Source organism: Gorilla gorilla, chromosome 16 (genome assembly GCF_029281585.2).
Source record: "Gorilla gorilla gorilla isolate KB3781 chromosome 16, NHGRI_mGorGor1-v2.1_pri, whole genome shotgun sequence".
NCBI classification, from domain to species: domain Eukaryota; kingdom Metazoa; phylum Chordata; class Mammalia; order Primates; family Hominidae; genus Gorilla; species Gorilla gorilla.
The window spans coordinates 50,807,071-50,833,043 of record NC_073240.2 but is presented as its reverse complement, the minus strand read 5'-3'; the positions used below and the strand labels follow the sequence as shown (position 1 = coordinate 50,833,043).

At 39.5% G+C, this 25,973-nt stretch overlaps 1 protein-coding gene across 2 annotated transcripts in view; it reads left to right on the top strand.

The window, feature by feature from the left end:
* The window catches only part of ATP8B4 (ATPase phospholipid transporting 8B4 (putative)), a 283,542-nt gene that overhangs the window by 88,020 nt on the left and 169,549 nt on the right, over window positions 1-25,973 (top strand). For both annotated transcript variants that reach the window (XM_055362981.2, XM_019011219.4), the window contains 3 exons: window positions 2,813-2,926; window positions 5,585-5,683; window positions 11,126-11,187. In XM_055362981.2, the coding sequence (XP_055218956.2) occupies window positions 2,813-2,926; window positions 5,585-5,683; window positions 11,126-11,187 (275 nt within the window). The remainder of the gene's footprint in view (window positions 1-2,812; window positions 2,927-5,584; window positions 5,684-11,125; window positions 11,188-25,973) is intronic.

Below are 25,973 nucleotides of genomic sequence, written 5' to 3'. Positions count from 1 at the left end.
CACAGGACATCAAAGTCCTTACTATACATAGACTTGTTGAGCCAGATCTGCAGTTGTGTTTGGTTCTAGGCATCATGTTTTAAGAGAGATGCAGAGAAGCTGGGATAGACCCAAAAGAGCCTGACTGGGAGGAAATGTCTGTAAAATAAATCATGGAGAATGGCTGAAAGATTTGGGAATGTCTGAGTCAGAATAAATATTTATGGGAGTCCTATGAGTGGTTCTCAAGTATTTGAAGGTTATCAACATAGAAAGGCCTTAGACTTGGTCTAGGTGACCCCAGGCATGGAATTTGCTATGTGGCAAGAAGACACTTCTCAAAAGAAGACATACATGTGACCAACAAATATATGAAAAAATGCTAAATACCACTAATCATTAAAGAAAGGCAAATCAAAACCACAATGAGATACCATCTCATACCAGTCAGAATGGCCATTATTAAAAAGTAAAAAAAGAAAAAAAATAACAGATGTTGGTGAGGTTGCAGAGAAAAAGGAATGCTTATACACTGTTGGTAGGAGTGTAAATAAGTTCAGCCATTGTGGAAAACAGTGTGGCAATTCCTCAAAGAACCTAAAACAGAACTAGAATTTGACCCAGCAATCCAATTACTGGGTATACACCCAGTGGAAAATAAATCGTTCTACCATAAAGACACATGCACTTGTATGTTCATTACGGCACTATTTACAATAGCAAAGACATGGAGTCAACCTAGATGCCCATCAATGGTGGACTGGATAAAGAAAATGTGGTACATATACACCATGGAATACCACACAGGCATAAAAAAAGAATGAAACATGTCCTTTGCAGCAGCATGGGTGCAGCTGGAGGCCATTATCTGAAGTGAATTAACACAGGATCATAAAACCAAAGACTGCAAGTTCTCACTTATGAGTGGGGGCTGAACAATGGGTACTCATGGACATGTACAGCAGCAGCAGACATTGGGGATTACTAGAGTGAGGAGAGTGAAAGGGTGGGGGTAAGGGTTGAAAAACTACCTATTGGATACTATGCTTGTTACTAGGGAGAGTGGATGTCCCAGCTCTTGTCTAACTTGGAAGAAAGATTTCAACCAAGAGACATTACAAAGATAGCAAAAAATTTTATTGAAAAGAAATATATTGTAAAGAGCTTATTGTAGGAAAAATGGGTACACCCCAAAGGAGGAGTGGGATGATCCTGTGCGAAAACAGTTCCAAAGGTTCTGCACAGGCAGCTTTATCATGCTGGACTTTTTCTGCCAATTACTGCCCCTGTCTCAAGTCTCCACCTTTCTCCTTTGCCTAGTTTTTCCCGCTCCTGCCTTAACTCCTTGCCTAGGCTTGTGGGACCCTCCCTTACTGTTGGTTAATGTGCATGTGTGGGCTGGTGATCAGTACAAATCCTGTCTGATGGTGGCCCTGCTCATTGCTGCCACCCCAGAAAGGTTGTATAGTGGTCAAATCTATACCTGTTGGGCCTGCATATCTCTTTGGAATTTCCTTGTGTGTCCTAATCTGTACTTGTGGTGCCAGGTTTCTCTTGGTAATGTCCCCTTTGCCCATCTTTTTTCCTTTTTTTTTTGGCAGAGTCTTGCTCCGTCACCCAGGCTGGAGTGCAGTGGTGCAATCCCGGCTCACTGCGACCTTCGCCTCCTGGGTTCAAGCGATTCTCCTGCCTCAGCCTCCTGAGTAGCTGGGATTACAGGCGTGCACCACCATGCCTGGCTAATTTTTGTATTTGTAGTAGAGAGGGGGTTTCATCTTGTTGGCCAGGCTGGTCTCGAACTCCTGACCTCAGGTGATCCACCCACCTCTGCCTCCCAAAATGCTGGGATTATAGGCGTGAGCCACTGTGCTTGGCCCCCTTTGCCCTTCTTATTAGCATGTAGCTAACGACATTCTGACATTTTAACTGCAGAGTGAATGATTATTGGGGTGTCTTAAGAGCCATTCCGCGGTGTTTCTTTTTGTGTGGCTACCTTCTTGCTCTCCTACCCACATATGACTAAGTGCCCCCCCACAAGCATTAGAAATGGCATTAATATGCACATTTTGGGTGGTCCCTCAGCTGTGAGCCTTCCCAGAGGTTTCCTTTCCCAGGAGCTCCCCTCCTGTTAATGTCTAGCTCTCCACCCACTCTGACATGCTCTTTACTTGATGACAGGATCATTCATACACCAAACCTCAGTGACATGTAGTTCTCTCATGTGACAATCCTGCACACATGCTCCTGAACCTAAAATAAAAGTAGAAAAAAATAGTTATTAAAAAAAAGTTATAGGGAGGCAGATTTGGGTTCCTCATAACAAGGACTATTCCAGCAATTCCCGTTCTGAAATGGGGGCAGGCTGCCTTGCGAGGCAGTCAGTTTCCCATCACAGGAGATCTTCTAAGACAGACCTAGGAGCCCCTTGTCAGAGGTATCTAAAAGGGTCATGCTTTGGGAAGGTGGACCAGATGATTTCTGAAGTTCCCTCCTGCCTTGCGGGCTCCAACAGGGACTCAATACTGCATACAGTAGGTACTCAAGCAATGACTGCCAAATAGTTGAGTGCTTAAGTCAGAAATCTCAGGGGTAGACTTTTGCATTTGATACATATTTAGTTACAGGTGAGTTTATGGCATGGACCAGTAATTTCACCTAGTATCAGGAGCATATCATCTTGGGAAAAATGAAGGCCTTGAGCCACACAGAGTTGAAATTTCCTAGATAACCGGCTTATCTTTCTTACTCTGGCTCAGGCTTGTAGGTTTTAGAGCTATTTCTGATCATGAGCAATGCCTTGCCCCAAACTAACATGATGCTATTTCTTTTCCAGGATAATCGTATCCACACATCGAAATATAATATTCTCACCTTCTTGCCAATTAATTTATTTGAACAGTTCCAAAGAGTGGCAAATGCCTATTTTCTTTGCCTTCTGATTTTGCAGGTAATATTTAGGTTGTATTTCTCTATTATCTGTTTGTTTAAAGTATTCATAAAATTGTAAAAAGTAAGTCAATTTACTTAGCTAAATGTTTGTGATTAGGTAAAATCATCCTTTATCAGATTTTTAATCTTGTTGTTGCTGTTTCTCTTCACAAACGTGGGAGAGGTAGGAATGGTTAAAAAGTAGTACATTCATCATTTTAAACACTGAGGTCACTTTAAAACACAGCCTTGCACTTTATTTGAACCAAACCAGAGCCTAATAATTACTGTTCGTAGCCTCCCTCCTTTCTTTATCTCCCTTTCACATCTACAGTGTGGGGATTGCCAGAGTTGAGGCAGAATCTTAGGTGACTAAGACTGAGTAGGTTGCAGAGCTTAATTCTGCACATTTCATTTTCATTTAAGAACAGTGACATATTTTTAATATATATAAAGTGATGATGCTATATGTTATTTCACTGCAGGTGACTACTTTTACAGTTTTGAATGGTTAATTGGTAGTTAGTAACCTTTGCTTTTTCTCCTAACTAAAATTTGCCTTTAAATGAAATTTCAGCTTTTATGGATATTTTGGGAAGGAAAAAAATATGAATCAAGGAAGCTACATATATACTGTACACATACATACTGTACACACACATAAATAGTTCATGTTAGCCAGTTATTTACCTAGTATTTATGTTAGCATACTTTAAGCAGATCAAACTGGTAGGTCGAGTATGGCTAAGAAGTAAGAAGATGGATTAGATTAATAGATTTGAGTACTGTTTTCTCTTTAATTGAATATCTATTTAAGAATATGTTTCAAGTGACAGAAATCTTAATTAGTTTGAGCAAAAGATAAATTATTCATGGGTATCTCATTTCAGATATTACTGGATTCATGGGCACAATTTCATCAGGATGTGGCTTCTCTTTCTCTGTTTTTGTTTTGTTTTGTTTTTGTTTTTGTTTTCTCACATTGGCCTTTCTTAGGTAGGCCCTCTACTTGGTGGCCCTGACAGCTTCCTGGTTTCAACTCAAGTCAGAGAGAGAGAGAGCGGGGCAGAGAGGGGGAAGGGGAGAGAGAGAAAGAGAGAAAGAGAGAGAGAGAAAACGAATGAAGGAATTACTTTTTCTGTTGCTCCAGCAAAAGTCTTGAGATTAGTTCTGATTGGAGCTGTATCTTCATTCCTAAACCTGTCCCTGTGGCTCAAGAGTTTGATCCAGTAATTGGCTTAACCAAGATCATATGCCAAACCCTGGATCCATGGTGGAATCAGTTTCCTAAAGTTATGTGGACAGAAAGTGAGGGGATATGACGGTTCCCTAAGAAATAGGAGTATATTTGAGAAGAACTGGGTGCTGATCAGGAAAACAAAAACAAACAATGAATAAACATCTTACTATTTGTTGAAGAAAGCTTAAAGTCCAAATTTCTTCCCCCCACCTCTCCCCATGAAGTTGCTTTTGGTTTCTTCAAGTAACACTTCACACCATTCCAGAATTTTGAATTCATTTCTCTAATGGCTTTCTCATTTGTGGCCAAAGGCTCTTGTTCATAGAATTTTATATTTAGAAGGGAACTTTGGGATGGTTCAGTCTAACCTCTCCTTTCTTTATTGCTGAAGAAATTAGACCCAGAGAGATTAGGTGGTAAAGCTTTCACCATGAGTTGATGATGAACTAGGACTAGAATTTAGCTTTTCTGACACCAAGCTCAACATTTTTACTGCTACATCAGAGGCTTTTGAGTTTTTTTAAAAAAATCTTACATGGAAGCTGCTATATAAAATTGATTTAGAGTTGTTTTGTTGGGGCCTGATCTTTAGCCACTGACCGTCTCTACCCCATCCTTTCCTGCCTGACGGCCCTGAAGCAGCAGATTTTCAAATGAATCCCATTTGAAAACCACCTAAGAGATTTATGTCCACTGTCACTATGTCTCTCTTATGTGGGTGGCTTTGGAGGTATGGGCACAAGGAAATAGGGCTTGGAGTCCAAGAGACCTAGTTTCAAATTTTAGCAGTATGTGATCTTGGCCCAGTTGCATGACCTGTTAGATTCTTCATTTATAAAATTGGGACATGATACCCAGGTCTGCAACATTTCCTGACTCCTGGTCACCCTTCATAATGTAGTATTCTGTGTTGTGTACTGGGGGTACTATTTATGTGGAATACAAACCTTCTGGGATTATACAAAAACAATCCTAGTAGGAATCTAACTCAATGAACTTTTCCGAGGATTAAATGATGTAATAAATGGAAAGTACCTGGCACAGTGTCTGGTGCAAGGCAGATGTTCAAACAATCTCTCTTTGGGAATTGGTAAAAAGAGGAGTTGGTAAAATTGTTAAAAGTTGAGATGAAAAGCAGAAAAAGATGGGTGAAATTTAACATATTGGAGAAAGTGATCATCTGTGAGAGATTTCAAGAAGCTTCTCCCCTTGCTATAAAAATTTCAGTTTTTGGTTAGGTAGTTTGAAAACAAGTTCAATTATAATTCTACTCTATGTGTCTTATAACCAAATACAAACACTTAAATTATTGAAAGTCATTCTCCATTTGTACAAATAAGTCAATATAACCCCATTAATTTAAAATTAAATGACACAGTTGGGAAGATATATTTTCTAACTTTAAAAGCCCTAAACTATTTGGAATGTTTGTTTCAGCTAATTCCAGAAATTTCCTCCTTGACCTGGTTTACCACCATTGTGCCTTTGGTCCTGGTGATAACTATGACAGCTGTCAAAGATGCCACAGATGACTATGTGAGTATTTGCTCTTGAGCATTCTTGAGGTCTCAATTTCAGTTGTGGCTTCTCAGAAATAGATAATGAAGATACATTTGAAATTTTGAATGAAGTTATTTTGGTCAATATCATATAAAGCTATTTTACTATTTGTTTGATGATTAATACAGGTGCTGTAAAACCAGAGCCTGTTTAAAAGCAAGAAAGTTCAGTAACTAGATTCACTTTCTCCTTTTATAGATGAGAAAACTAAAGCCCAGAAAGAGCTAGTGATTTGCTAATAATACAACCAATTTGTGGAAGAGCAGAATTGGAAATCAACCTGCATTCACTCAGTGAAGTGTTACTTATTCTTTATTACATGTCTTTGTTTAAGGTTTGAGAGCTGGTAAATATTAGGTATTCTTATACATTCTTGTCATTATATTAGGAGTTACAAAGTCAAATATAGTTGATCCTTGAATGATGTGGGGGTTAGGGACACCAACTCCCTGTACAGTCAAAAATTCATGTATAAGTTTTGACTCTCTCAAAACTTTACTAATAGCCTATTGTTGGTCAGAAGCCTTACCAATAACATAAACAGTTGATTAACACATATTTTGTATGTTATATTTATTATACACTGTATTCTTAAAGTAAGCTAGAGAAAAGAAAATGTTATTAAGAAAATTATGAAGAAGAGAAATATATATGCTATTCATTAAGTGGAAGTAGATCATCATGAAGGTTTTCATTCTTGTCATCTTCATGTTTAGTAGGCTAAGGAGGAAGAGGAAGAGGAGGGATTGGTTTTACTGTCTCAGGGGTTGCAGAAGCAGAGGAAGGGGAAGCAGGAGAGCAAGCACACTCAATGTAGCCTTTAGAGAAAAAAAATCTGTGTATAAGTGGACCTGTGCAGTTCAAATTTATGTTGTTCAAGGGTCAACTGTAGCTTCAAAAGTCAGGAAACTAATGCAAATAAGTCAGATATAAGGCAATAGAGAATTTTAAAGTCTGCATAACCCAAAGGAAGTCATTCTCACTCAAAGACAAAACATAGTCTTGGGAAAACCAAACATTCTAAATCCAGACAAATTATATTTTCATCCTGAGTGATTGCATGTGCCCCCTCAATAACTGTCTATGCCAATGAGTTACAGGTTTATATTCCTAGCCCAAGTCGCTCCTCTGAGCTCACACCCATATTTCCTGTTGCCTAATTTTAACCCATCTGTATCTTTAAAATGGTTTTCTTGTAGACAGCATATATGGTAGGCTAATAATTTTTAATAAAATCTGAAAATCTCTGCCTTTCAATTGGAATATTTAACCCATTTATGTTTAATATAATTATCATTATGGTTAGGCCATCTATTATCTTGCTGTTGCTTTCTATATGCCCCATTGGCTCTTCGTTCTATTTTTCTCTCCCTACTTTTAGATTAACGGAGTGTTTTTTATGATTCCATTTTATCTATATTATTGGCTTAACAGACATACTTTTTCATGGTTGTTTTAGTCTGTAATAGTCTATCTCAAGCAATCTGGCTTCAAAACACTGGCACTTACTCACGACACCCCTCTGTACTAAGCTATATGGAGAATGCAGAAATGAAAGAGACACCAGAAAATGAAGTTAAAAAAAAACTTAACATTCAGTAGAGGGAGGTGGGTCATGTTCATGAACAACAATAATATGGATAAAAATGGTGTGAAATTCATAATTTAAAAGAACCAAAGTGCTTTGGTTCTTTGAGGGGGGAAGATGAACTTCAGTAGCTAGATTGATAACAGAGGTGGGATGTGTGAAAGAGAATTAGGGAAGACATTATGGAGAAAGTGGGAACTCACCCCTGCTAAGAGTAGTTGAGTATGGTGAAGACATATGGGAAGATTTGTACTTATCAAGTTGGTTCATGTGATATTTCCTCATAGTTATCTTACATATAATTTTTTGATAAATCAACAATTTGATGCAAGTCATTTTAAAAGAGCACACATACACACAAATAATGCATGTGTCTTCATATATCATTTTTTAAAGAATACACAGGATATAACTCTTCATTTCTTAATGAAATTTCTAGCCTATTTCGTGGTTCACATTTTGACTATAACCTTTGAGGTTAGTTTTTTTTTTTTTTTTTTTTTTTTTAAGACAGAGTCTCACTCTGTCACCCAGGTTGGAATGCAGTGGCATGATCTTGGCTCACTGCAACTTCCGCCTCATGGGTTCAAGCAATTCTCTTGCCTCAGCCTCCTGAGTAGCTGGGACTACAGGTGTATGCTGCAACGCCTGGCTAATTTTTTGTGTTTTAGCAGAGATGGGGTTTTACTGTGTTGGAAATTTTTTGTTTGTTTGTTTGTTTTGAGACGGAGTTTTGCTCTGTCACCCAAGCTGGAGTGCAGTGGCGCAATCTTGGCTCACTGCAACCTCCGCCTCCCGGGTTCAAGCAATTCTCCTGCCTCAGCCTCTTGAGTAGCTGGGACTATAGGCACACACCACTACACCTGGCTAATTTTTTGTATTTTTGGTAGAGATGGGGTTTCACCATGTTAGCCAAGATGGTCTCGATCTGACCTCGTGATCTGCCTGCCTTGGCTTCTCAAAGTCCTGGGATTACAGGCGTGAGCCACCGTGCCTGGCCCCAGATTTTTAACAAACACATAGGATCCATCCACACTGATGAGTAATATCACATTAAAGTGGCTAACTTGGGATGTTCCTGGAGTTTACTGATTCCTGTGAGGTTGCCGTTGTTCAAGGTACTTTGGGGTCTCTTCTTATAGAATTGTCTTCTGAAGGTCAGTGTACAAGGTAGCCTTATGACTTAATGGCTTCACAGCTTTGGAAACAAATGCTACTTCTCAAGCCTAATCAAAAATCTTATCAACCAGACATGCTTTCTAAGAGTGGCTTTCATATATTTCAAAACATGAGACATCTCATTATGTCTTTTCAAAGGACATAGAGCTCAATTCTCAAAGGATAGAGAACATTCTGAGGAACGGGCTATGAGTTCCAGAGGTAATTCTAAGAGAGGGAATGTCAACAATCATTTGAGCAATGGCATCTTTGGAGTAAATGTGTGGTTTTTCCATGTTATCTGATTTTTCAGGGAAATGGTACTCATTTAGATGCATGAGTTCCTACATATTGGCCTTAAAGGTCTTCATTATAGTCACACTTCATAGAGGAATAAATGGTAGAGTAGAAAGAATATTGGCTTTGGAGAAAGACACCTTACTATCCTACCACCTTACCCTACCATGTACTAACAGTTGGACATGAGGCAAATGACTTAACTTCTCAAACCTTTCCTTTTCTGTATATCATGGCCAATGACACCAGAGCTGTTGGGAAGACAGAAAGAGATATGTGTAGAGCATCAGGTATAGAACCTAGCTCACAGGGAGTACACAATGAATGCTAGCCCTCTACTTCCTTTCTTTCCTGTGGAAGTTCCCCTCTGAGACTTCATATCTATTTCTTAGAGGAGAAATTGTCAATAAGAGTCAGGCTGGCCTTGAAACTACCATTTCTAATCCTTCCAGACTCCATCTACTCCAATATCAAGTCCTGTTGGTAAAACCTGAGCAGAAGTAGAAGTGATTGCATCTCCCCGAGAGTGAGCTGCTCAGCTTTGGGAGGATGAGCTGACTGGTCTTTTTCTGTGATGTTCAGCTAGTCAATTTAGGGGATTTACATGACTAAACAAAAAGTCTCCTTTCGATTCCATTGCAGTTAATGCTTGAATGTGCTTTCACCTTTTGTGATGTTATGTGCCAGTTCATTAACTGGACACCTTCACCAGTCAGGGTCTTGGCAAAACACAGAGGTCACCCTGAAATTGGGTGGATTGGAGAGTTTAATAATGATGGGATCATTCACAAAGGGTGTGGGCAAGGAAAAGCAGCTTTGGCAGCAACATGGTTGGCAATACTACTAGACCTGAAGAGGCAAAGAAATGAAGGAGTGACCAGACCTGGAGACGTAGTTGAGGCCTGTTTGTAGCAGCTGTGGCTATCTGTGGAAGCAGCCATTGCTAACCCAGCTAGAAGAAAGCCAGGGGATAAATTCCCTCATTTCACTCTTCTCTGACTCGAATCTTCTGCCAGTACTATCTGTTGGCCAAATCTTACCAGAAGCCACAGGGCAGGGACCACAGAGCCCAGCTTTTCATGGCACAGGGCAGAGTGGAGATGAATGCTGTGTAGATATGGTGGAGGAGAGAATATTCAGCAACCCTTCCAAATTGTGCACTCAGATCAAATAATGTTTCCATTTCTATTGTTCTACTCGTAGGAAGAAGTTTTCATGTCAATGGGTGACGTGTGACTTAATTTACTTCTTTACCAATATTATAAACTATTTTTATGTTAACAAATGCTAAACAGCTTGTTTTCTTATTTTTACTGGTAGTATCTATTAACTTATACCTGCCATTCTGAGTAATTGTATGTACTGGGCATAGCATAATAGAAAGATTGGGATGGATTTGGGAAGGCTGTAGAAAAAGGAAAAGGGTTGGTTGAAGCATTTTGTATTTTGTGATTTTGACACAACATTTTGTATTTAAGAAAAAAAGAAAACATTCTGATGATTAAAGTCTATGAAATTGAAGTTTCTGTCTCCTGAAAAGACTACCCCTATTCATCTGTGCATGTAGGCTAATTTGCTGAAATAACTATATTATAGCCGATTACTAATGGTATTACCATTTTCTCTATATTACTTTTTTTCTCTTATAGCCTACTACTACTATCTGATCTTGACATTTCACATAGAAAGACTTACCTGAATGACTGCTAATTTATGAGCCTAGTAGAGAGCTCTTAATATTGAGATTCTTTCAAGCTATATAAGATGCTTACATTACTGGAGTAAACAATAAGAAATACAACCATTTGGACATAAATCACAAATCTACACCAAATGTGTTTCAGTATTGGATTCTAATTTTTGTTTTAAATGCTCAGTACTTCATAAGATCACTGTTAACAATTAGAATTTCTGGAGAATAAAAATTCATGTTGTTACAAGTAACTTCTTGACTTCAAAGAAATCCATAAAACAGAAAGAATGATGTTCTAATAAAGCATTCAGTACACATGGGAGAGAAATGGAAGCCCCATTCCTTGTTAAAGACATCAAAATTAATACATGGTTTTCTCTGAGACTATAAGGTACAGTAGAGAGCGTATTGTCTTCTTAGAAGCAACTAAACATGTGGAGATTGGAAGAGTAGGGGCTAGCCTTGTTGTTTCATTGGTGACATCCAGAGTGTAATGTAGTGAGAAGGTTTTGATTTAGATTTAGAACATGTAGAGCTGGGTTCACAGTAAGCCCAAACAGTGTCATCTTAGACCAGTGACAACACTGTTTAAATGGATGAACTCAAAGTATTGCCAGTGTGCTTATTTGGGCTGACAAAGTACCTTGTAATGTGTTTTCTCACAAACACTTTGATTTTTCAGTTTCGCCACAAGAGTGATAATCAAGTGAATAATCGGCAGTCTGAAGTGCTCATCAACAGCAAGTAAGAAATACATTCTGTGGGTTATTCTGAAAATTTCTAGGACCCTGAAACAGCTCTTGATGATTGGTGGCTTTCTCTTTTAATTAGATACATGATTCTTTTTTCCCTTTAATTTATTAAAAATTGAACTTTAATTCCATTTTATCTTCATGGCTCTCTTTTATGTTCTGCAAATGCTTGTGCTACTCACTCAACTTTGACTTCAGATTCCTTTGGTGTACCTTTTATGGAACACAGACACATCTTTGTCACTTTCCATTTCTAGATCCGGTACTATTTAGAATTGGTGCATATGGGGTTTTGTATGTGGTAGATGTTTCATGAGTGTGTGAATTATTTAATTTGGTAATTTCTGGGGAATATTGCTAGAGAGACTTCTCACACATTACTGTATCAAGTGATAGTGATAAGAATTTTGTATTCACTTGATAGTGGAATATACATGGGACATCTACCATAGTACAATTTTTTCATTGCTTTTATATTCATCCATCAATGAAGAAAAAGTATTTGTGGGAACAGTGCTAGAATCCGAAATGCTTTAAAAACACATGCATTTATCCACAAACGACAGCAAAAACACCTCCAGAAAACTTAGCAGAGGTAATTTTAAAACTTCTTTCCATCATTTCTTTTATCTCTTTTTTGCTGTCCCCCCCCCTTATTTTTTTGCTAATGATAATGTGGCAAAGTAAATTTTAATGATGTACTTAAATCTGGCAGTCGGTCACATCAGGCAATGATTTTGAATCATTTGGATACCGTGAAGAATGTAATTTTTAAAGAGAAAATCATAAAATGAATTAGCCGTATGTGAGGGAAAATGCTAAAGATATCAAGAGGGGCTAGGTAGCTTAGGCAATACATGGTGATATTGAAGTAATCTTTATAACTAAAATATTGATTGATTTCTAATAACATAATGAATACCTACAGTTTTTCTTTTGGCTTGTTTTAGAAAATGGTGTAAAAAGGACAGTGAAGAAAAATGATCTTAAGCTAAAACCATAGTTGTAGAGACAGAGCCTTGGAAAGTGTGATCCTGGTGTGACATGGATAAGCCATAACGGTGCCTGGACCCCCATGGTTCAATTCCAGGTTAGCTGGTTTTGAGTCATTGCCGCCACAATATGGTGTTAAAAGTATGCATTTTGCACTGAGAGACTTAAGTATGAGTTTTGTCCTACTCTGAATAATTCTGTGGTCTTGGGGAAGTTTTTAGTACTGTAAGCACTGGATTTCTCCTCTGTAAGGTGGGGTTATAATGTGTTCTCTCCCATGGATGGAGTTGCTGGGAAAGTTAAAGGAGTTCTGTAAAATGCTTGGCCCAGTGTCTTGTATGTTGTTAGCATTCTCCATGTAGTCTTGTTACTTCTTTAAAAGGCTCTTTATAAGACAGAGTATGTGTGGTTGTGGGTAGCACTGTTGCATATCTTGACTTTCTCAAGTATGAAAGTTCTGACTGTGTATTAGATCTGATGTTAATACGTTCCTTTCCCAAGGAACATCTAATCATCAGTCTCATTACTTTGAAGTCTCATCTCATATAAAGTGTGTTACAAGTAAATACACTTACATAGTGAATTTGAACTAATAACTCTAGCATATCTTTTAATGTCTCTCAAATTACCAGTCAAAATACCTGGATTGTGATAGACGTTGGGGCCTCTATTTGGAGGCCATGGGATTAATCCAATAACTTCGATATTCAGAAATTTGATGACTATATGTCTCCCACACATGGTGACTATCATTATCATTTGAAATAGTGTTAGTGTTACTTTCTTGTGGTTTTATTTAGCTTTTTGTTAATTCCTTGTGAGATAGTATCTCTTTGTAACTCAATATGGCATGATGTATTGAAAAGCATTGTTGCCGATCCTGTAAAGTTGAAGGGAGAATCATCTATCATTGAGAATGGAATGGAGTATTTTTTAGGATTCAGTGAAAAATCAGGCAAAAATGTCCATTTGAGAGGTTATCCACAACCTTGAGCTCCTCTAGGGTAGGGGTCCTTTCTCTTGATTGTGTTTGTGTCCCTTGAGCCTACCACAGTATCTGCTGAATTTTCAAACTATGCTGTAACAAGTCCTTGCAGAGAGGGCAACCTACAAGACGGGCTTGTCCTGTTAAATTTTGCTAAATCCCATCATTAGCCAATTCCAGTGCATAGGATGGTGGTTTCTGTAGGATGTGCTCAGGCTATGGAGACTGGCTTTTCACTTTTTGGATTTTGAGATATTGGGGAAATTGGTTATGGAGGATGCTGTTGGGGTTCTGCCCAGATCTCCCTGTCTTCCTGTGCTCATCCCCAATCACCCATGTGCATTACTTCTAAGAGCTTGCACCTGCCACTTTCTTCATGGCTTGGCCCTTGGGATATTGGACCCAGTGACCAACTGGGGCACGAGCGTCAAACAGCAGCTCTCCTGCCTCAGGTTGGACAAACACTGAGGTGTAACTTGCACTCGTGAGTGCCCCTTGAGCTCGGGCTGAGCACAGGACTTGCCTGCAATCACGCTCTTGCTTGGCTTCTTCCCCTTTCCTCTGTTGCTTCTCATCTCCCTTCCCAGTTTCTCCTAGAAATACTCTTAATGAACCACTTGCATGTGAATACTCATCTCAGGATTTGCTTCCAGGGAAGCAGGTATAAGATAGTAGTTAATGCATAATTAAGCCCATGGCAATATTAAGAGAAAATATTTAAAAAGTGTTTTGGCCCTCTCCTTGGCATCTGTGGGCCACAATTCAGGAATAAAGTAAAATGGCTGGAGGGGATCTGGGCTCTGGGAGTCCAGGTGTTGCTGGGGTGGGTGTCACATTGGGTTGGGCACTGCCAGGTGCTTGTGGCTTCCCTTGTGTATTCCTGGCAGAAGGTCTTCGACTTAGGGTCTTCAAACTAGGGCAGGAGCCATTGGCATGTCCTGGAAGGAGGCAGGGCATAGTCAGCTTTGGAGAGGAGGACCCTGAAGGGAAGAAAGTGGGATGAAAAGTAGCAGTCAGGAAACCTGGGTCCTTGTAAGTGATGACTGTGTGACTTTGGGCAATTGATTTTCCTTCCGGGCTTCAGGTACCCCTTCTCCTGTGCTCAGGAGCCAGGATGGTGGGTGGCTACATTCAGATTCAACACGTTTATTGAGCAACTACTATGTGTGGGCCCCAGTGCTCCCACACTTAAGTCTCATAAAACCCTAAGGTGTGGGTAATAGTGCCCCAATTTTAAAGATGAGGAAATTAAGGCCCAGAAGGGATGACTAGCCCAGGGTTTCATGGCAGGTAAGAGTCTACGTTAGAGTTCTATCCATTCATGATGCAATGTGTCAAGTGTGGACTTTGTGGTCTCATCAAGTCTTCTCTATTTATTTTATGTTTGAAGGGCTTTGTATACAATCACATACATATAAACATCATTATGTAATATATATGTAGTTTACCTATATGTTAATTTGCATGTGTAAGTACACACATACATCCACACTTTCAGTGCCTGGAGCATTACTCGTAACATTCTTAGCACCAAGTGAATTATAATGTAAACCTCAGCCACGATATAATTATGGAAGTGAAACCCTTCCCTTCTAACCTTCCTCTACAATTTCACTTTTTTTTTGTTTTCTTACTCTATTCCTTCCAAATCAGGACAAATCTTCTGCCTTTACAAACTGTTGTAATATGTGAAAGTGCTTAAGAAATGGGTGTTGTATTAGCTTTTGGTAAAATCTTTTGATGACTTTTGTTTTAAAAGTAAGTAGCGGTGGCATGATTCCTTATTGTAGAAGTTAATGTGACTGCTGCACAAGAAGTGCACATTCTCAGCCCTAGGCTACAAGATACTGTTGGCAAGTCTGCGAGTACCAATACATACTTAAATGTTTCATAAGAGGATGTTTCCTCAAGTCATGCTAACTATTCCTGGCCACCGTGGGAGCAACTGGGCAGGTGAAGGGCAAGTGAGAGGGATCCTGAAAGTTCCTGCAGAGGTCACCTAATCCCATGCTTCTCAAACTGGACATCACATTAGAATCACTTGGAGGAGTTAAAAAACACCCACATCCCATTTACAGCCCAGAGCAATTAAATAAGCGTCTTGGGGATGAGGCCCTGGTGTTTCTTAAAGTTTCCAAGATGAGTCTAATGTACAGACAGGTTTGAGAACCTCTAATTGAAGCCATGTCTTTACCCATATCTGTCTGTTTATACTTATATTTTATGTCTAATTTTAAGAGACACTCAATGGCTGGGTGTGGTGGCTCATGCCCGTAAACCCAGCACTTTGGGAGGCCGAGAAGGTGGATAACCTGAGGTCAGGAGTTTGACCAACATGGTGAAACCCCATCTCTACCAAAAATACAAAAATTAGCTAGGCATGGTGGCAGGCACCGGTAATCCCAGCTACCCAGGAGGATGAGGCAGGAGAATTATTTGAACCCGGAGGGGGAGGTTGCAGTGAGCCGAGATCATGCCATTGCACTCCAGCCTGGCTGACAAGAGTGAAACTCTATCTGAAAAAAAAAAAAAAAAACACTCAAGGAAAGGAATTCCATTTAATCCAAAATGGCAAGCACCTATACACCGTTGGTGGGAATGTAAATTACTTAGTCACTGTGGAAAGCAGTGTGGATATTTCTCAAAGAACCTAAAACAGAACTACTATTTGACCCAGCAATTTCATTACTGGATATACACCCAGTGGAAAATAAGTCATTCTACCATAAATACACACACATATGCTCATTGCAGCACTGTTCACAATAGCAAAGACATGGAATCTTCCTAAATACCCATCAATAATGGACTGGATGAAGAAAATGTGGTATATATACACCATGGAATACTACATAGCCATAAAAAAGAACAAAATCATGTTCTCTGCAGCAACACGAGTGCTGCTGGAGGGTATTATTCTAAGTAAATTAACACAGGAACAGAAAACCAAATACCACATGTTCTCACTTATAAGTGGGGGCTAGTTATTGAGTACACATGGATATAAAGATAGGAACAATAAACATTGTGAACTACTAGAGAAGGGAGAAGGGGAGCAGGACAGGGATTGGAAAACTACCTATTGAGTACTATGCTCACTACCTGAGTGGTAGGATCATTTGTATCCCAAACCTCAGCATCACACAATATTCCCATGTAACGATCCTGCACGTGTATCCCCTGAATCTAAAATAAAAGTTAAATTATTAAAAAATAAGTTGGTAAGCATAGTTTTTCACATAATAAATATTTTAAAAAGCCGAGGATTCTCTGTTCATTCTTCCATTCTGCTAGCATCCCTTCTTTGTGTCATTATTAACAAATAGAGTCCATATCACTTCTTAACATTTTTACTTCTCCAGCATCTTCTAAACTTAAGATTTTGCATTAGAACAGTCTGAGATCAGATGCTTCAGTGCAATTACCCTTCATTTAGTCGGGATATTTCCCTGACACTTTTAGATTTTAAATTGTACTTGACTGTAAGCTTTTTGTGCAACATTCTACTTTATACTTTCCTGGGCATTGGTAAACTTTGCTTAAATCTCTGAAGCTCTCATAGGCCTGTTTCCATCAATCTTATTCATTTTTGGAAACTGTGTATTATGGGGAAAGGAAGGAGCTTTCTTTTACTACTGCAGAGTATTGTCTCTGTACTTTCCAAGTCTGGTGTTTCTAGATGCTGCATAATTACATGAACAAATATACTCTTTCAATAGGAACAACTTGTTCAATCAACTTTTCTAGTTTGAGTGATGACTCCCGTTGGATATTAGGATTTAAAATTCTGTTTTGTTTTTTCTTTGTTGTATATTTTTTTCCTTTGTAAAAGCAGCATATATTCATTAAGAGAAATTTGGAAAACAAGAAAAAGTGGATGGAAGAAAATAACATTCATTCTTCCACTATCCAAAGTAATTATTGTTACTATTTTCTTATATTTCCTCTCTGTCTTTTTTCTATGCCAAGATTTCTTATAATTATGTATTTACATTTTTATCCTTCTGCTTTTACTTTATATCATATCATTATGATTTCTTATTTCTTTATACATACGATTTTTAGGGGCTACATAACATTCCATCCAGTGCATATCTCACAATTCACATACCATTTCTCTGTTGTTTGGATGTTTGTTTTCAATTTTAAAATATAATTTCTTGATCTTTCTTGATCTAGAACCAAAAATACCATTTGACCCAGCAATTCCATTACTGGATATTTGCCGAAAGTATTATAAGTCATTCTACCCTAAAGGCACATGCACACGTATGTTTATTGAAGCACTATTTACAGTAGCAAAAACTTGGAACCAACCCAAATGCCCATCAATGATAGACTGGATAAAGAAAATATGGCACATATACACCATGGAATACAATGCAGCCATAAAAAAGAATGAGTTCATATCCTTTGCAGGGACATGGATGAAGCTGGAAGCCATTATTCTCAGCAAACTAACACAGGAACAGAAAACCAAATACCACATGTTCTCATTCATAAGTGGGAGTTGAACAATGAGAACACATGGACATAGGGAGGGGAACATCACACACCAGGGCCTGTCAGGGGGTGGGGGTCAAGGGGTGGGAGAGCATTAGGACAAATACCTAATGCATGCAGGGCTTAAAACCTAGATGACGGGTTGATAGATGCAGCAAACCACAATGGCACATGTATACCTATGTAACAAACCTGCACACGTATCCCAGAACTTAAAGTAAAATTTTAAAGAATAAATATTTGTTGAATCAAAAAGTATAATACATGTAAATCCCCAAACAGTAACAATTTAAAACAATTTGAATATGTTTTATATTACAATAATTAACTATATAGCATTTAAAAGTGAAGTATATAAAGTAGTAGTTCTGGTCTGTAGCATCTTGATAGCAAATTTGGGTATTGATTCAGAGGGGTGGCTAGCAGATCCTTCAGGCAGCTAGGAAGGACCTGTTGCCACCTTCCTTGTACTTCCAGGTTAGAGGCATGTAGACCTATGGTCAAGAGATTTATAATTTGCTGCTATATTCTTGGAAACAACTTACCAAGGAAGTTGGTGGTAGGGGGGTGGATGTATATGATATGGCCTTCTGCTGGATTTTATCCAGTATGTCAGTCTTGGGTAAGTGTGAATTACTACTCTTATTAAATATTCTCTTACTTTTTCTGTTTGAGCACCTGCAACAAAAAACCCCAAAGATCATTGAACTCAGTGTATTTGCAGCTTACACACATTTAGTGTGTCTGTGTGTGTCTTGTAAGTGGGAGAGTGGGATCTTGTTGATCACATGGGAGAATTGATGTACCCTCCATTGAGTTATTCCATTTCAATTGTGGGCTTGAAATTAGAGTGGTTAAACACAAGGCACAGGACCAACTACCTGAGTCTTTTATCTCCAGCCCACCCAGATTACGTATACATTATGATGGTACCACTGGGGCTAGGGGAAAGGTATTTAGGGTCTATAGGAACAGACTTGCAGATTTGAAAGGAGATTTTGAGGAGAAAAACTTGATTCTTTTTTTAAAAAACAATATTAATAAAACACACTTTTATGGGTGTAACAGCCATAGGCATAACAATGAGTTCAAAAGCAAGCTAACAAGAGTGGTCTCAGTGCTTTTTGAACTCAGTGAAGTGGTTTAAAAATGAATATTCAACTTACAGTAATAGTGCTTCAAAACAATTTTGCCTTCAATAAGTTAATTTCAGCTTCTTGAGTCTTGGATTGATCATTTCTTGGGCAGTTTCTGGTTCTCAGCTTTGCAGATGGAAGGGTTCCTTTGCCAATGGGCTGGTTTCTGTATGTGAGCCGTGACATTATTGTAGTTCTTTTAAATGATTTTCCACTGTAATCAGTTATTATATTGCATGAATACAATTTTTTAAGGGTTGAATTTCTAAATGGTGACTATTTCTCCAAATGAGGTACATCTTGAAATAAGAGGAAATTATAACACTTTCAAAACTCTGCACATGGGTTTCCAGTGGCATCTCTTAATTTCTCTTTAAAGTTTATGTGACCCAGATGTTAGCTGTTCTCTTTTTCTCTTCTTAAAGCTCCTTCAAAGAGCCCTCTCACATAAAAGGCTTAGAGGGCAAGGTAGAGTTCACTGAAGAATTTGTGGGGGAGAAAATTGAGGGGGCTTATTTCATACACTCCTTAGCCAGCAACATGAAATCCCATTTCAACATTTTTCTTCACCAAAGTTCTCCTCAGTTTTTGGCCTTTTTAATGTCTCCTTCCCCCATTCTGTGCTCAGTGTAGCTGGCTCCAGTCTCCCCTGTCTTGGTGTCTGGGGCCCCTCAAATTGATCTCCCCCCTATTACACAAAGTAGTTTGATTCTCCCTCAGCTCTGAACTCAAATCTATTGCAGCGAATCACCAGAATAGCAGGGTCTTTTGTAACCAGGATGCATTTATCTTAGATGATAATGGAAGTTAAAGATACACCAAGTTCTATGTGCCATTTAGAACTCTGTTCTTTCTCTTTTTTTAAAAAATAGGTTTATGCATCTTTTCTCAGTTGTTATTGGGAGGAGATCCAGAATTTCTTTTGGAAAGAAAAAAAAAAGACTCAAACCTCAACCACAAAGACCTTGGAGATGTTAGAACATTAATTTTAAAAATATAAAGTTTTCTTAGGATCTTAAAATCTGAAAGCTAAAAGAGATCAAAATATTATAGTGAAGAAATTTGGTTTCATTCAGAGCTCAAAGGTTGTCTACACCAAACCAAACCAACATTTTAACAGCATTTGTTGATTATTTCTCATCAATTTTTCCCTCCCAGCAAATTTTTACTACAGGGGCATTTTGCTTTACACTTCCTGATATATTTCAATGGGTTAATATCTTCCATGCATTTTAAATTGGTGTATGATGTTTTTGCTGTGTGTAGTAAATTAAGAAAACTTGGAAGAGTACAAACAAAACATAGAAATCACCCTTGATCTTGCTACCCAGATCAGAGTTAACTACAATTAATTTGTGGATGCATTTTATGATTCCCTCTCCTTCATCTTTGCTTCCTCCTCTTCTTTTTCCTCTCTGCTTCTCCACACAATATTCCTTTTAACAATAATCGAGATTATTTTATACTACATCCTACTGTCATGGTTGAATAGTACAAAGATATTTGCAACAGAATCTGTAAATATGATCTTAGTTGGAACAAGGCTCTTAGCAGACATAATTAAATTAAAGATCTTGAGGTAAGATCATCCTGGATTAGGGTGGACTCTAAACCCAACCACCAGTGTCTTTATGAGAGAAGAGAAGGAAAGAAGAGACACAGAAAAGAAGCTTATGTGCAGGTGGAGGCAGAGATTGGAATTACATAGCCCCAAGCCAAGGAATGCTTGAAGCTATCAGAAGCTAGGAGAGAAGCCTGGAACAGATTCTCCCTTAGAGTCTCCAGAGAGTTTACAGCCTTGCTAACACTTTGATTTTGGAATTCTTGCCTGAAGAGATGCAAGAGAATAAAGTTCTGCTGTTTTTTTCTGTTTTTTTTTTTTTTTTTTAAGACGGAGTCTTGCTCTGTTGCCAGGCTGGAGTGCAGTGGCATGTGGCGTGATCTCAGCTCACTGCAACCTCCACCTCCTGGATTCAAGCGATTCTCTTGCCTCGACCTCCCGAGTAGCTGGGACTACAGGCGTGTGCCACCAAGCCTGGTTAATTTTTTGTATTTTAGTAGAGATGGGTTTTACCACGTTGGCCAGGATGGTCTCAATCTCCTGACCTCATGATCCCCCTGCCTCGGCCTCCCAAAGTGCTGGGATTACAGGCGTGAGCCACTGCGCCCGGCCAAAGTTGTTTTAAAGCAGTTGGTTCATGATGATTTGCTTTTAAGCCACATAGTTTGTGGTGACATGTTATAGCAGCCCTAGAAGACTAACATTCACTTGTTTTCAGCTTTTACTTGAGAGGTTCTATGTTCGTTCATTTGTTCATTCTTTCACTCAGTAGACACTTATTCTCTGCCTACTATGTGTCAGGCAGAATGCTATTAGGTTGGTGCAAAAGTAAAAGTTATTCCACAATTACTTTTGCACCAACCTACTATATGCTGAGGATACAGAATTTAATAAGATATAGTGTTTTCCCCAAATATAATGCAATCATATGTATATGGTACAGGATAGGTTTATCTGTAGAATTGCCAGGATACTCTCACATTTTGTTGTTTTTACTTCTGGGTAAGGTGTGTGAGCAAAATGACTCATCTCATTAGGAATGTGCAGCTCTCAAAAGTTCTTGTCAGTATACAGGCTCTGCAGATGAAACAATGCCCGGTGGTAGAAAACCTTGGTAGGTTTTGGGAGCCTAGTTGGGAATGGTGCTTTGAAGCTGTAACTCAGGAACACTGGAACGTTTTTAAACTTGACCAGTTTTCTAAAATACTGAGATCTGTTTCCTTATTCCATGTTAGGCATGTTCTAATTCTCTCTACTTACTGATCTTTGACAAGAATCAGATGGGCAATACTGGAAGGAAAAGGAAAAGATAGAGGCAGACAGCACAGAAAGTAAGAGTTATGATCTCTAAATTAGATCTAAGGACTCAAAAGGACCTGGGAAATTTGGGGGCTGTAAAAAGTAACATCATCAGCAACATATGGAAAGAAGACTCTGGCAGTGGCATTGTGGAAGAGCTGTGAGATGAGGAAGACTGGGAAATATAATTGAGAGTGATACTGAATATTGTAGAAGGAAGGTAATGGACTCTAATGATGGAGAAAGAGTAGATTTTGAAGATGTGAAGAAAGTTGATGGTATTTTCTAATGGAGAATACAGTAAGTCCTCACTTAACATTGCTGATAGGCTCTTGGAAACTGTGACTTCAAGTGAAACAGTATACAGTAGGTCCTCAAATAACGTTGTTGAGTTCAAAGTCATTTTATTATAGCATGGGTGAGGAAAAACTTGATTTTGTTACATTTCATTACACTTAAAATCATAGTTTTCGAGGACCTATCCACGACGTTAAGTGAGAACTTACTGTCTATGGTGCAATAAAGTACATTTTCCATAAGCTTAGCATTCCTTCACAATAAACACTTACTGGATTTTAAATTTGCTTAATGTCCAGTGTTCAGTCCAGTATGATGGAGTTGCAGGGGGAAAGAAAAAAAGTTAAGTATTGAGAAATGGAATTGAGTTTGGAGACGGCTTCATGGAGGAGAGCACACAAACAGCAGTGGAAATTTAAGGGGCTCTGTTGGCAACAGGGGACGAATTTCATTCAGATAATCTGGCTGGCTCAGTGTCAATCAGCATGTGCTAGGGCTTCCTCAGGGATATGATAGAGGTTTTATAGGAACATTGAGAGTAGCAGCAGGGATCCATCCACCCATCCATCCATCCATCCATCCATCCATCCATCCATCCATCCACCCATCCATCCACCCATCCACCCATCCATCCACCCATCCATCCATCCATCCATCCATCCACCCATCCATCCACCCATCCATCCATCCATCCATCCATCCATCCACCCATCCATCCCATATTTAAATAACACTTCTGAGTACCAGCCACTGTGCTAGATGCTATGGACACATGGACTATTAGGACCCATGTCACTGCCCTCAAGGAGTCTGGGGTCTAGGGGAAGAGATGGACAAATAAACAGACTCTTATTTGACAGCAGTAGGTGCAAGGAAGTATGAGGTGCTCCAGGTGCACTGGGTGCTCTGGGTGCACACATATGGGGTAGGGATGGCTAATACTAGTTTTGGGGGGCTGGTGGCAGGGATTTCATTGTCTCAGAATAACCCTTGATAGAATTGGCCCCCCAGCAAAGGTCAGCCATTGAACAGCTAATGGAATGGTGGGGTGAGAGGGTGGGGAGAGCATTGGAGAACCCAGGAAGAGGTCAGGCCATAGAGGATGACTAGGTCTTTACAGGCTTATTGAAGAGGGAGGCTGAGAATATGCTGGATGAAAAACGAGCCCAAATCCACCATCTCCTGTCCCTCCAGTTATGTGCTCTGGTGCAATGTGGTCCATCACAAGTACCATCTTCATATGCAGGCTACTCATTGTAAGACTCTTGGGCAACACAGCAGTGAGAACCTCTGTTGTCTTTCTACCCCACAAGGCAGGAAGGCATTGGGAAAAGTCCACTAGCCTGGTGTCAGGAGGCTGAGGTTCAGTCCTGCTCTGTCATGAATTGGCTACATGACTGAGGACCAAGGACTTGAGTTTTCTCATCTATGAAACAAAGATATTGGATACCAGTCATTTTCAAACATTTCTTTTTCCAATAAGCAGAACCCTTTTCAAATGAAATCTTATGTATAGTGCAGTTGCTCAGAGCAGGTGCTCTCGGCTTCCCTCTCACCCTTTGTGGTAGATCTTGAGGAGCCTCCACAAGCATCACAGCACTGGTCAGTACCTCTGCACATGAGATCTGAGGACCACCTGCATCTGAATCACCCAGGTGCAGATTCCTGGGCTCTTTCCCGGACCTCTTGAATCAAACTTTTTGGGTCTGGGACTGAGGACTCTATTTTTAATGAGCACTTCATGGGATTCTCATGTACATTGAAGTTTGAGTACCACTGGGCCAGATATTTCAAGGTTCCTCTCAGGCTTTAAGTACAGTGACTCTGTGATCCTCTTCAGCTTTGGTGTGATGGTGAGGAGCCAAAGAAGGGGAGTCAGTGACTCCACCTGATAAAAAGATTTAACAGAAAATGGAATATTGAAAGTATGAGGACGGATTTGATAGTAATAGTAGTAGAGATGACAGTGGAACAGGAGGGTAGGATCTGAAAGTTACAAAATGGATTAGGTAAGGAAGAAGAACTTTAATCATCGGGTTTTCCAACAGTGGAGATAAATTGTATTCCAGATGGAAGAAATTGTAGCAAAAGGTGTCAGGAGACAATTCAAAGCATGAGGCTACTAGGGTAATGTCCTGATCATATTCCCACCATCTTTCTTTGTCTTGATAATAGCACTTTATTATATCATGACACATAGTATCATAATGGTCTCCTTACCTTTCATTTACTTGTCAATCTTTATTGAGTGAATCCTGTGTGCCAGGCATTGAGCTATATTCTGCAAATGCAGGTCAACCCAAACAGACATGTTCTCTGCAATCACAGAGCTTAGTGTCTGGTCAGGGAAGTAGATAATAAAATAGCCATGCTAAGTAGTGTATAATTACAAACCAAGGCAAATGCTGCTAAGGAAAAAAGTGTGGTTCTAAAGACAGGTATTTTTTGTGGGGGTTGGTAGAGGTGAGGTGAAGCAGTTTAGGAATGGATTCTTTAAGGGAGTAGTACATTTGAGCTGAAAACATAATGATGACTAGGAGTTAACTAGGCAAAGGTGGTAATAGGAGTTGGAGCAATGGGATGAGAAGAATTCCAGAGGGAAAATCATGTGCAAAGGTCCTGTGGAGGGGAAGGAGGATGGTGATTATGAGGGACTGATTGGCAGAAGTCCAGAGAATAAGGCGGAGAGAAGAGCAGGGGCAGACAGGGCTGGAGAAGCCATCAGAGGCCAGACCCTGCAGGGCCTTCAAGGCTACATTAAGAGTTTGGGTCTTTTTCCTCATAACAGAGGGATTGTGTGGAAGGGTTTGTCTTTGGAAAATCTCATACCTGCTGCATGGGAAGAAGCTAATGCAGAGGGGTCAAGATAGATATGGGGAGAGGCTAATTGCCTATTGCTATACTTGTCTGTCTGTCCCTATTACTGCTGTGACTTACTTGAGGCTGAGACAATCTCTATATTCCCATGCAGTTGATACGCAATAATTACATGATAGTGGGCAAAATGCACTAAAGAGAATTAAATAAAGCCTCCTGGGGCAAAAGCAGAATATATTTTAGACTCCTCTTTTCTTCCCTGTAACTAATATGGGGCAAGGAGAAGTATTCATATATTGTGTGTTTGTGCACATCGCTGCTGGCTATCATTGCACTTGAGAGTGTGAGGTCGTCGGATACCAAGCCCATCTTTACCCTAGTGTTCTGTGTTACTGGGAGTCTCTTGGGCACTGCTGGAAATTAACATGTATGGGACAGTGTCTGACACTTAAGGAAAGGGAAGGATTTAGGTCTGCCTGGACTTCGTTTCTTAATTAGCAGAGCTCAAGATATGATTTGAAGCAATGCTTACTGTTTCATTCGCAGCTGCCCCCAGGTTGCAGCAAGTTGGACAAGCAAAAATGTGACAGGCAGCCCTAGACACCCGGTGGAGAAGCAGAAATAGACTTGCTGGGGTTTGCAGTGGATGTTTCCCTTGCAGCGGCACTTTCTGAATTGCCTGGATGACGAAGAGTGTTCACCCAGGTGGCCTCATCTGGTTACCTTGCCCCTTTCCAGGCATTTGTGTTCTTACATGCTTTCCCCTTTCACACTGCTAAATTTAAGGCTTCATTTTCAAATCAAATGCTCATCTGGCTGGCTGCCTGAGAAATCACATGTGGAGCGCTGAGAGACCCAGGCAGGGGATGGTGCCCTTGGTTTTGGAGAGTAGGTCTGGAAACCATATGAACTGTAAATAGTTTCAAAATATGAAAAAAAATTTAAAGCTCTGCCAAAAGGGAAGAGCTGAGGTTTTTTTCTTTCTAGGCTCAGTTATTAAGTATCTGTTGGAAATTACCTACCTCTATCATACAATCTGTTTACTCTCTCCATCTGTCCAGGGTGGACAAATCCAGACTTAACCACTGTGAGAACTCAGCTCTGCAAATGCTTGCTTTATTAGAAATAATTTTTGGGGTCACAGAACCATAGCTAAACTGCTAGATGCATAACTTTTATGGGAATTT